Source organism: Thermobia domestica, chromosome 15, assembly GCF_964235325.1.
Source record: "Thermobia domestica chromosome 15, izTheDome1.hap1.1, whole genome shotgun sequence".
In the NCBI taxonomy this organism is placed as follows: Eukaryota; Metazoa; Arthropoda; class Insecta; order Zygentoma; family Lepismatidae; genus Thermobia; species Thermobia domestica.
Window position 1 is genome coordinate 6,761,066 of NC_137468.1, and position 13,281 is coordinate 6,774,346.

General features: G+C 33.1%; 1 protein-coding gene across 2 annotated transcripts in view; it reads right to left on the bottom strand.

Annotated features, from left to right (window-relative positions):
- Positions 1-13,281, bottom strand: part of IA-2 (tyrosine phosphatase IA-2) — a 775,584-nt gene that overhangs the window by 83,607 nt on the left and 678,696 nt on the right. For both annotated transcript variants that reach the window (XM_081741273.1, XM_081741272.1), the window contains exons 22-25: positions 9,013-9,117; positions 6,081-6,197; positions 4,178-4,375; positions 1,329-1,495 (exon numbers count right to left, since the gene is read on the bottom strand). In XM_081741273.1, the coding sequence (XP_081597399.1) occupies positions 1,329-1,495; positions 4,178-4,375; positions 6,081-6,197; positions 9,013-9,117 (587 nt within the window). The remainder of the gene's footprint in view (positions 1-1,328; positions 1,496-4,177; positions 4,376-6,080; positions 6,198-9,012; positions 9,118-13,281) is intronic.

Here is a 13,281-nt window from a genome sequence, read left to right on the forward strand (position 1 = left end):
CAACAGCTATTATGTGTGACAACCAACTGACATTATTTGGAATTCATAAATTGTAGACAGAAACAGGATGACAGGCCAAGTGAAAGTTTGTGTGACAGAAACGTTACAAGAACGCTGAAAGCGCCATCGTCAATGCGACGAAGCAATTGGAGGGAAGTTTCGATGAATGACTTCCTGAAATGCTACTAGAATTATATTATCAACACTGATAGAAGTGATGGTCTTCGAAGAAAATTTACTTGAAGGAAAATGAATTGTCAATTCTTTTAGTACATATTTATCTTAGGAATGTGCATATGCTATTTATTTATCTTAGGGAGGAATGTGCATATGCTATACCAGAAACTTTTTGAAGTTTCTTAATACAAGTTAAGATGCACTGCAAAAGTTAAAGTTATGTCGACTTATTAGTATTGTTTTAAAATAAACTTCTGAAAACTTAAAATGAACTTAAAAACCAAACTTCTTATCTGTTGAAATCTCTTATTAGTAATACTGTTGATCAACGAAATCTGTCAAATTTTATATTATACAGGGTGTTTCAAAACAACACCGACAACATTTGGGAGGTGATTCATGACACGAAGATAAGACAAAAAGTATAGACCAACCTGGGTGCAAAAATCCGTCCTTTCGGAGTTGTAGGATACCGAGAACATGAAAAAAAAAAAAAAAAGAACTTTAAAGGTCGATAACTCCAATACTATGGGACCTACCGTAGTCAGGTCAGGACTTTACTTAGGAACTAATATGTGCGCTATCCTAAAATACATGTTTCGGAATTCTAAGGTACTCAAGCAACATTTTTTATAGAGGGAGTTTGGCTACGGGCATATAATATGAAGTACCTCTCTAAAAATTGTTGCAGAAGTACCGCAGGATGCTGAAACTTAGATATTTGGATAGGGCACATACTAGTTCCTAAGTAAAGTCTTAACCCGACTACGGTAGGTCCTATAGTATTGGAGCTATGAACCTTTAAAGTTAATTTTTTTCATGTTTTCGGCAGCTTATAACTCCGAAATGACGGATTTCTGCACACAGGTTGGTCTATACTTTTTGTCTTATTTTGGTGTCAGGAATCACCTTCCAAACGTTGTCGTTGTTGTTTTGAAACGCTTTGCATAAGCAGTCAATAATTTACTTTTAAAGAATGATCTCAACAATTAACCAAGGTATGGATTAAAGATATGGATTAAAAATGAATAAATAAGTACGGAATTAACTTTATCACTAAATCAGCCATATGACATATATCCATTTTATGTAGTTTGAAATTAGATCCGTCTAGAAGACAAAAAAAAAAAAAAAAAAAAAAGTTTTCTTACCTGCGAAATTCTAGTAGAGCCTTAGTAGAGAGCGGAACTCCGTTGTCAGGCCAAGACAAGAAGTGGAACTGAGTCACGGTTCGTGTTTCGCCAGTTTTAAGATTTTTAAGATAAAAGCTGCGCACCAGGTAGTCATCGCACCAGATGTGTTCACTCACAAGATGTACCTACGAAAACATCACTTCATATAACCAACCATTTTTTTAGATCAAAATCTTGGATTTCATAGTTTATAGTTTCTGAAAAGAAGTACTGTTAATTGTATACATATACAGGATATATATATATATATATATATATATATATATATATATATATATATATATATATATATATAGGGATGGCCATTTCCGGAAAAAGAGTTTTCCGGTTTCCGGAAATCACATTTTCCGTTTTTCCGAAAAATTTTCCTTCTTCCGTTTTTCCGGAAAATTTTCCGTTTTCCGGAAATTTTCTGTCTTCCGCTTTTCCGAAAATTTTCCGTCTTTCGTTTTCCGGAAAATTTTCCGTCTTCTGTTTTCAATTTTCCGGTTTCCGGAAAAAATATTTTCCGTTTTCCGTTTTTCCGGAAAATGTGGCCATCCCTAATATTGTTGAAACCTTCATTCCAGTCGAATTTTAAAATTTGAATGACAAAACTAACATTTAAACATACTAATATTTAATTTTAAGAGAAAAAAAGTACTATTCAAGAACTGTAAATAAATTGACAACACATTTGAGCTAATTCGCTAATGAATTTTTAGCTCTAACAAAGAAAATTTGGCAAAAAAAAAAATCATTTATTTGAAAATAGTACAACCTATTAAAGCTAACTTAAATCTTAAGCTGAAAAAGGATTTCTAATATCATAGCTAGAGAACAGATAATAGTTTTGTTAGATGCAAACTGAAATATACGTTTATATTCTGGTTTGTAATAATTAGCACCATCACAATCAAACTGAACTCCTGCAAAAGAAATACCTAAGTTATATATTTTTAGATATTTTAAAAGTCACAATATATATCTGATTTTAAAATATACAAAGAAAGTTAGTCATACATGCAAAATTTTGCAAGATGTTTGCTTATATATAATAGTTAATGGGTTAATATGTAAGTTGTATGGTAAACAAAATTTAATGAAAAGTTCTATATAATATTCAGTGAAATCATCCCATAAAAAATTGAAAAAAAATCATTATAAATTAAATTTGTAATAGATAATTCAAGTGCTTTTAAACTATTTATAAAACCATTTAAAAACATACAACTTTTTTCAAACATAAAAAAATCTAGAATAAAAATTCTCATAAGTTTACAATACAAGGTGCATCAAAAAAGACGTTATAAGTTTAAAAACTCATATTGACTTATTCATTTACCTTACAGACATGGTTTTGGTGTCATTTTGTAGCAAAATACATCAAGTTTTGACTCATTGAGTATACTAGTTCAGAAACAAGCCACCGCAAGCGCTAGCGGCAGTTGCAGCAAAGATGGCTGCCCTTACTGGTTCCGAGCGTGCTAGCTGTGTGATTTGGTTTGAAGAATCCAAGTCTGCGACAACTGTGCAACGTAATTTTCGTACAAAGTATGGTAAGGATCCTCCCAGTAGACCTACTATTTATCAGTAGCATAAGTGTTTTATTAAAAGTGAATGTTCGGTAAGACACAACAAATCTTCAGGTCGTCCCCATACGTTTGAAGACGTTGTAGAGCAAGTGAGACGAGGCTTTGTGAATAAATCCTACAAAATCAACCGGTGTGCTTCTAGACAGCTGGGCGTCCCACACATGGCAGTTTGGCATGTGTTGAGTAAACAGTTGCATCTCAAACCATGTACCTCTCAACTGAACCAGAGCTAGGATCTACCTCGTAATTGAACAAGTCACACCTGACATGCTGCAGCGGGTTTCTTGAGAAATCGACTTAAGATAGGATGTGTGCCATATCACCACCAATGGAAGTAAATTGAATCTTTTTAGTATAAGGTAAAAAAAAAAAAAAAAAAAAAAACATGTATTTTGGTACAAAATGACACCAAAATCATGTGGGTAAGCTAAATAAATAAATCAATCAATATGAGTTTTCAAAGTTGTAAAATCCTTTTGATACACCCTGTACTATCAGAAAAAAAATAGGTATGAGCCTATGAAAAAAATGCATACACTTTAAATCATACTGTTATTGTGGATTAATTATTAACATCAATGAATAGATTCCTGTGACAAATGAATGATCTATGATATATTACTTTTGAAAGCGTAGCGCGTCGTTCGAATTTTTTCTCGAGCATTATTTCAAAGGACAACGTGAATCTTTCACATTATCTTCAGCATACAATGTAGTGTCCACTCAACAGGTTTCTGTTTGCCTAATGACAGTATTGCCACTCAATAACAGGGATCATGGTAAAATAGGAAAATTTTGGAGGGAAATTTCAAAATGAGGTATGAGGTATTGTTTTCTTCGATATATCAACTACATTATGTTCTATAATTTATTCCAACTCAGTAGGTTTCAGGCGGTTGAAAGATACTCTCCTACCCCTATTTCGAAAACCAAGGAGAACAGACCACATACTCATATACGCTTTTTCGCTTAGACTGACCTCCTCTATCACCTCCCTTGCAGTTTCTCACCGGATACCCTGTATATAAAATGAAATTAATAATATATACACTGCAACTAATCGAATTCTCTGTTTTCAATGAAATTAGCAATATATACAAAATAAAGCAAAATGATGATAAAATTGCATTTGATTATGAATGTACGTTTTAAAATTCTTGTATAAATCTGATTAGAAAAAAACTAATAAATGATAACGATACACAAAATGACAGAAGTAACTCCTTTTGTTACCTCATAAATGTGATAGAGCTCGGATCCTTCCTCAGGCCAATAGCGATGACACATAGCTGTTCCGTTTTCTGTGAGTCGTGTCAACATCACAATGACGACACTTCCTTGCTCCCAAATCATTTGCCAGAAGTCTGCAGAGGTATGAGGCAGTGGGCCTTGGGTTGCGATGTAGGCCGGATTCCTTGGATCATGATCAGTCTAAAGAGAAACAGAGAAAGAAAAAGCTTCGTACCCTATCAAGAATATTCGATACATATCCAGAAGAACAAATTAAATGTGAGCTAATTTATAAGAACACATTTCCATTCGAGGGGAGAATGTTTAAAACGTTATTCACAAGTTTCTCACTCAAATCAAAAATATTGACGAGATATAACAAGAAAGAAAGAAGGAATTCTGTAAATTATGATGGTAAACTAATATCATACCCAAAATAGCCGTTTATGGCTTTGAAGTTTCTGAAGCTCAGGATACAATATTTCTCGAACGGTGAGCAAGGTGTAAGCAAGATAAAAAAAGTTTTTGTATCCATTTCTTGGTTAATGGTACATTTTCCTTCCTTGCCAGATTGAATTTACGTAAATGCATTGAATTTAGGCAGTAAAACACATATATCCAAGATGTATAACTTCCAGGTACTTGATAAAAGGTTTAGGCAACCAAAATGACACTTGGGATATGGTGGTTGCATAACCCACACTTGAGAGTAACAACTGCAATGCCAGTTTGAAAACCAATCAATATAACCTCCCTGGGCTGAATACAGGATACACAAGTACTGGATGTTGTAAACACTTTCTTAATTGTAGAATCCACTACAGGAATGCAAGTGTTACTTGACAATAAAATCATAAAAAGTCAAAAAGCGAAAATTTCCTTTTTTTTTTTTTTTTTTTTTTTTTTTTTTTTTTTTTTTTTTACAAAAAAGCCGGCTTTTTTGCCTTGTTGTCTTAAGGTTTATGGTATTTCATTCAGCTTTTTAAGTTGAGAGAACAATGAACTTTATCATGAAGAAATATTACAAAATCACAATTCCCCCATTAAAAGACTGACCCTGCCATTCGATGATTTTAGAGACTAGACAAAAATGCCAGAACTCGCCATTGTATAGAAGCTTTCAAATATTAAATTTGAGAAGGATTCTTTTTATGTCTAGAAGTTAAACAATTTTCTTATGTTTGGGGAATTAAAGAGTAAATTACTATATTTGTATATTTAAGAAATTCAAATCTAACAGTTGTTTCCCCATTTCTAATTATTTTTTTTCAAATTCGTTACATTAGAATATAAACAACTTAGGCTTGAGTTTGCTTTTAAAACGAGACAATTATCGAAAACACGTAATATTACACGAAGTTAGATGTGTTTTTTAAACCAGAAAGGATAAATATCATATAAAAATATTCTATAAACTACTTTCACTAAACCACTAACTCTGAAAGAGATCAGAAGAAAACTGAAATAAAGCACTTACAATATAAAAAAATCTAAAATTTTTGTTTTCCTAGCAGCAGAAATAATTTCCAATATTCGGATACTTTAGCGAATAAAACATTTTCAAGAATCGTAGAAGCTTAATTCATAATTTGCAGTAAGATCTTTACATGCTTAAAGCTTCAACATCAATGGCATTATATACCAACTAACGTATTTGTCACCTTATGAGAATAAGTATGTTACTTCGTATATAGACTTTTTAATTCCACTGATGTTGAAGCTATAAGCTTGTGAAGATCTTACAGCAATTTATCATTTAAGCCTCTATAATCCTTGAAAATGAATGCTCGCTAAAATATCCGAAATATCGGAAATTATTTCAGTTACTAGGAATACAAAAAAGGTTAATACAAATGTTATCTTATATACTATGTATTCCATACGTTCTATTAGTCAATACACTTACAATAGTTGAAGCATTGATGTAATCTGAACCAGAGATGTTGGCCAAATCGTTGAGAACAACTCGAGAATGATCGTAAGGGATTATGTCAGCGTAGCGGTTCTTCTTCATGTTCTCAGGCTGAAAGAAAAGAAAGAAAAAATATAGTACTCATTTTTTACATCTGCAATATGAAATTTATTGGTAATGTTGTTTAAAGATAAAAAATTGAATGTTAATAAAATCAGCACGTAAGTTAATTATTTTTGACAAGTTTGTTTTATTTTAAAACATTTATGCAGAATCTTCTTCGAAAGAGCCATGACCACCACCCCATCAAATGCTTTATTCTTGCAGCCGCAGGTAGAAAATTTTAATATATTATCTTGTAATAAGCGTCTCAACTGGACAAATATGATTCACATTCGTTCGACATTTCACAGCATCAATGGACGATAGATCTGAGATTCTCGAGGAAAGATGGGTGATGTCATTTTTATTTATTTATGATTTTGAAGAAAAAACAGGAATGTACATAGATAACTGAAAGATGGGCTTATAATTAATCCGTTTTAAAAAATGACGTTTGAAATATTCAGTTAAAAATTGTTAATTTTTAATTTGATTAATTAAAAATACCATGAGTTAATTTTTAATTGGCAATCATTAAAAACTGTAACGATTGAAAAGTTAATTGTTAATTTTTAACCATTTAAAATTTCCACGAGTTAATTTCTGATTGACAATCATTAAAAATTATAACAATTGAAAGGTATTGGTTAATTTTTTCTCATAAATGATGTGAAATAGATATTCTACAAAGGATTGACACTGGTATGATATACACTGTTACTATATTTTAATACTATATGTTATCAGTACCTTTTCATAATAATAGTTTTTCCACGCCCTTAATTTAACTACATTTTACATTGACTTTCACAACTCGACACAGTTCTCATTACATAGTAGTGAAAATTACTAATTTTAATTTGAATCAATTAACTTTGAAGTTAATTCTAACTCTAATTGTTACTTTCTTCTACCAATATATATATGATTTTGAAGAAAAAACAGGAATGTACATAGATAACTGAAAGATGGGCTTATAATTAATCCGTTTTAAAAAATGACGTTTGAAATATTCAGTTAAAAATTGTTAATTTTTAATTTGATTAATTAAAAATACGATGAGTTAATTTTTAATTTTTAATTTATATATATATAAATTAATCAATTATTTGCTCATAGCTTTGTCATTAATTTTAATTCGTCAAAATTTTCATTAATTTTCACAACTATGCCAATATAGTAATAGATATAATGCTATATAGTAATAGATTTTTCTTTTAGTAAGATTGCATAAGAGAAATCTAAGACCTTAAGGCAAAACATCTGCCATTTCGAAAAATATGAAAACGCTAAAATTACCTAAGGATTTATTTATTTATACTTTTTTTGTTGTTGTTTGAATTACTGGCATCTATGGAGTTAAGTCCGTCATGTATGAGGGATGGCATCCCTTGGTAAGCACACTATTTGGGGAAGAGGGAAGAAAGAAAGCGGCTTGGGATCTGCGTGTTCGGTACCATCTCAACATTTGCCTGGTGTGAATGAGGAAAATCCGCACTGAGAATAGCTGGACTGGAAAAGCTGTTATACCTTTCCGACCGAGCTGTTATACCTGTCCCCACCGGGATTCAAACGCCGGATCGCTCTCACCAAAGATGAGAGCATTAAGAGTCTTCATCCCGACGAAATTAAAATACCGCTAATTTTACAGTAATTATGTGATATCTTCAAATAGATAAAAGATAATCGAAATGTGGAACAAGAGCGCCCTAGACAATATTATTTTACATGAGAAACCGTTATCACGACTCACTTATCTGCCTTCGATTTCGAGCTATTTTGAAAATTGGCATTTATTTTCGCGTTTCTAAACATCTGAAAACGGAAAGCCACTAGGTGACTTGTGATAACGGTTTCTCATGTAAACTAATATTGTCTAGGGCGCTCTTGTTCCATATTTCAATTATCTTTTATCTATTTGAAGACATCACATAATTACTGTAAAATTAGCGGTATTTTAATTTCGCCGGGATGAAGACTCTTAAGGACTACTTTGCATGAGGTCACAAATTGCCTAGGGTCGGTCCTGCTTGCTAGTTGAGAAATTTTGCTACACTGTTATAATATGTTGTTGTTCTCTAATTTTTAAAACTGTCTGTTTTTCTTTCCCTTTGATTTATTTTACTTCTAAGAAATAATTAGTCACTTTTACTTTTTCACAAATTATTTTATTGATAGTTCTTATAAATACTATGATGTACTCTTATTACGTTATCATGTACAGTCAGCGACAAAAGTTATTTCCGTTTGATGAAATTAGTTTCGTAAATAACTTCAGACTGGAAGGACAATTTGAGTACAGTTTTCAGTAAATTAAAAAGAATAGAATTTTCTATACGTTCCAGCTATACTAGCGCTGTACAGTCAGCGACTAAAGTTCTTTCCGTTTGACGAAATTAGTTTCGTAAATAACTTCAGAATGGAAGGACAATTTGAGTACAGTTTTCAGTTAATTAAAAAGAATAGAATTTTCTATACGTTCCAGCTATACTAGCGCTGTACAGTCAGCGACTAAAGTTCTTTCCGTTTGACGAAATTAGTTTCGTAAATAACTTCAGAATGGAAGGTCAATTTGAGTACAGTTTTCAGTAAACTAAAAAAAGAATATAATTTTCTGTAGGTTACAGCCGTGAAACTCAATAAAACGGTGTACATTCCACCGTTATTTCCAAAATAAATTTTTATTAAATGGAAAGAACTTTTGTCGCTGACTGTACTAGTCATTCTCGAGTGCAACTAAAGTAATTTCTTTATCCACTTACGTTAAATAAGTATGGTGTCTAATAGAAGTCAAAGAAAATGAAGAAATAAATGACAATTTTACCTTTTGTGCAACTGTTGTGGAGCAAGGTTCTGCTTCATAAGCGCAGAGAGCAACCCATTCTTGATCCAAGCGGTCTTTGTTCTTCAAGTGGTCCTCCATATAAGACTGAAATTTTATATATATAAAATTAACATTTCCAGATATACTTAAAAAGAGTAACCACTATTGTACTGATATATATAATATTAACCCTTGGTTTCAAGTTAACAAATTAGCAGTGTTGAACAATAATTTTAAAATTCTTCCAACTCACGACATACTAAAGGTAAATACTACTTACAAAATACAGGGTGTTGCAAAAAAAATTGTCACAACATTTTGGGAATAGTTTTCTCACATCAAAATAAGAAGAAAAAAGTTCATATGGACCTGTGGTCGAAAGTGTATAGTTTTGGAGTTATAGAGTGACGAAAACGTGAAAAAAATTAAGTTTAAAGGTTCATAGTAGTGTTGGAAAATTTCACGAAAAGTTCAAACTTGAAAAGTTCGCGCGAAAGTTCGGCTCATTTTTTTAAAATTGTCCATTTAAAAAATCCCTGTAAAATTACAAACATTTTGGTATATAACATGGCTATATTAAAAATCGAAGTAAATTTATTTTAGTTTTTTTCTCTTTCTAATAGTACATAGTTTTGACATTTTTTCAAAAGACGTTACGGAGCGTTACAACTAACAAGGAAGGGTCACGCAGTGGCTCCGCTGAGATCCGAATGAGACAATTGTGTTTGCATTTGATATGTTATAATTAGACGAATTCCCAAGTTATACGTGCCACCGAGCGGAATATCGTGAGTTACAACATATTTTGTAATATAAAAGCTACAAAGCTGGCAGAATAGTTTGAACCGAGTCATTTGTTCGGAAACAGTTGGGTAAATGGAAAACTCGGACAATACGTATCCCATCATTTTCAACGACAAACACTTCTGGGGGAAAAACTTTGTCCCAGGGTCCCCCGCAGGGTCCCAGACGGGGTCCAACTCAAAATTTTCAAATGGCGAGGGGGGTTAAGTGGCACATCATTTGAAAGCTGTTGTAAAATGAAAGAAAATACAGCAAGTCTCGTCTCTCTACGACAACCCTGTGCACAATGGCGGCGGGTCAAAATGTAAACAAAAACTTAATTGAAAAGTCTATGGTTATCCCTATAAATCGGAAACGGTGAGACAAATATGAAAACAGGAAAGGGAGTGTGGCATTATTTTCAAAGTACAACAATTTGAGTTAAAGCGTCTTGTCCCAGGGTGCCAACAGGGTCACAGGTGGGGTCCAACTAAAAAAGTTTTAAATGGCAAGAGAGGTTAAGATCTTGTTAAATGAAAGTAGTAAATCAAGTCTTGACTTTCTACGACAAACCTGTCCAAAATTGCGGCTGGTCAAAATGTAAACAAAAGCTTAATTGAAAAACTATGGCCACCTTGAATCCAAGATGGCCGCTTAAAACCTATGTCATTCATAGTAGAAATCTAAATCTCTATTTTTCTCTATTATGTATTTAGAAATAATAGGAAGATTAAAGAACAATTGAATTTCGATTCACTTCAACTATTATTTCATTCGGTAACAACACATATATATTTTGTTCTTAATGCACGTTCGTCACGGTTCTCTGGACATTATTTACTTGAGTATAACGAATATGCGATGAACACACAACTCTGATTTCCTACTCATACTGCTAAACAAAAGTTGAATACCTTCGGGTATTTTTCTAATTTTGTCATACGTAGTTCATACAGAAAGAACTTGGTGCACCAGTAGGTCGGGGGCTCTATTGTAACGTATTCGTGATGCTTACATTTGTATGTCATTCGTTGGTTTGATCGCAATACTTGAAGCAATGCCAAATATACAAAAAAAAAAAAAAAAAAAAAAAAAAATCATTTGCAAGATTGGCGAGTAGTACCAAACATGTGTAAGTCATTTCAGTACATCAAGCTGTGTCAAACTTTGTTGGTTTGATCACAGTATTCCAAGAAATAACATATTTATATGCAAACTCATTTTTCACGCTGGCAGCCACATTGGATTACAGATTATACTCTCTGATATTTTGTGGATATTTACTATTAACCATAAACGTTCGCTTCTCCAACACCAGTGGTGTGAGCTGGATATGCGTTCGATACATAGTGCGGCATTTTGAACTCAGGATGTTGCGTTTTTGAACATTTTGCATATTTTAGTCACTTACTAATCAACATTAATGCCAAATTTGTTTTCCTAGCTTCAGCAGTTTGATACGGTAATCCTTTCGATATAGGTTTGAAGCGGCCCTCTTGGATTCAAGGTGGCAATATATTTTCAATCAAGCTTTTGTTTACATTTTGACCCACCGCAATTTTGGACAGGGTTGTCGTAGAAAGTCGAGATGCGCTCCGTCTTCTTTCACTTAACAACAGCTTTCAAACGATGTCCTACCTCTCTTGCCATTTGAAACTTTTTAGTTGGACCCCACCTGGGACCATGTGGGGACCCTGGGACAAGACGTTTTCACTTTAATCGTTGTACTTTGAAAATAATGCCACACATCCTTTCCTGTTTTCACATTTGTCTTACCGTTTCCGATTTACAGGGTGACCATGGACTTTTCAATTAAGTTTTCGTTTACACTTTGACACATCGCCATTTTGCACAGGTTTGTCGTAGAGAGTCGAGACTTGCTGCATTTTCTTTCATTTTACAACAGCTTTCAAATGATGTGCCACTTAACCCCCCTTGCCATTTGAAAATTTTGAGTTGGACCCCGTCTGGGACCCTGCGGGGGACCCTGGGACAAAGTTTTTCCCCCAGAAATGTTTGTCGTTGAAAATGATGGGATACGTGTTGGCCGAGTTTTCCACTTACTCAACCGTTTTCGAACAAATGACCCGGTTCAAACTATTATGCCAGGTAAACTTTTTGTAGTTCTTACATTACAAAATATATTGTAACTCACGATATTCCGCTCGGTGGCACGTATAACTTGGGAATTCATCTAGTTATAACATATCAAATGCAAACACAATTGTCTCGTTCGGATCTCAGCGGAGCCACTGCGTGACCCTTCCTTGTAAGTATTTGAAATTTCAAGCCTATATCATAAAATAGTATGTTTTCGGCAGAAACCTTTAATTTTACATGATGCTGACAACCGAAAACTTAAATTTGACTTGCACAAACAAGTTTATATCATAAACTCATGCATTACCAATACAAAATAATCATTTTATTTAATATTTTTTTCTTTGTGGAAAGCACTGATTCAGTTACAATAATGTGTTTTACGTGTTTATCCATATCATGTATAATGTCAATATGTGTCAGTCCATCTTGTATCATTATGGTGCAAATAACTATACTGTATACTACATAGCTAGCTCACAGTCATCACACTATGTTCAGAATAAGTTATTATGAAAATGAGTGTCACTAATTAGTAAATAAAAGAAAGCGAAAGTTTGGGAAAAGTTGCTTATGAAAAGTTCGAAAACGAACTTTCGAAAATGAAAGTTCGCCTGAAAAGTTCGCTCATTTACATCTCTAGTTCATAGTTCCACTACTATAGGACAGATCGTAGTCGCGTCAAGACATCTCTGAGGAATTAGTATTTGAACTATCCATATTTCAGAGCCTCTGGTACTTGTACAATCATTTTTAGAGAGGCCAAATGGAAGTACTTGGTCATTCTCCACCTACCTCTCTAAAAATTAGTGTGCAAGTACTGGAGCATTCTTAAACATGGATATTTGGATAGTTCACCTACCAGTTCCTCAGTGATGTCTTGACTCGACCACTATAGGTCCCATAGTAATGGAGCTATGAACTTTTAAAGTTCACTTGTTTCATATTTTCGGCATCCTAGAACTCCGAAACTATCCACTTTTGAGCACAAGTCCATATCAACTTCCTTTCTTATTTTGATATGAGGAATCTGTTCAAAAAAATATTGTCTCACATTTTTGTAACACCTTGTATAATTTTGATGTATACAAAAGGCAAAAAGTAACGTATTCTTAACTTTCAGAAATCCCAAAACATTCTTGGAACTTGAAATATGCATTCTTAAAATTTCTACCACTGCCATATTACCTTCGTGGCTTAAGATCTTTCTAAGCCACACTAACATATCTGGACACACTAGTTCACGAGAGTTGAATTAATAATTATCTCCCTCACTACATTAATCATATGTTTTAGATTATTATTCTTTTGAGCTTATTTACACTTTTCCGAAAAGAAGAAAAACTATATTGGAATGTTCGATCATTCAAAGTCAACTGCTATACC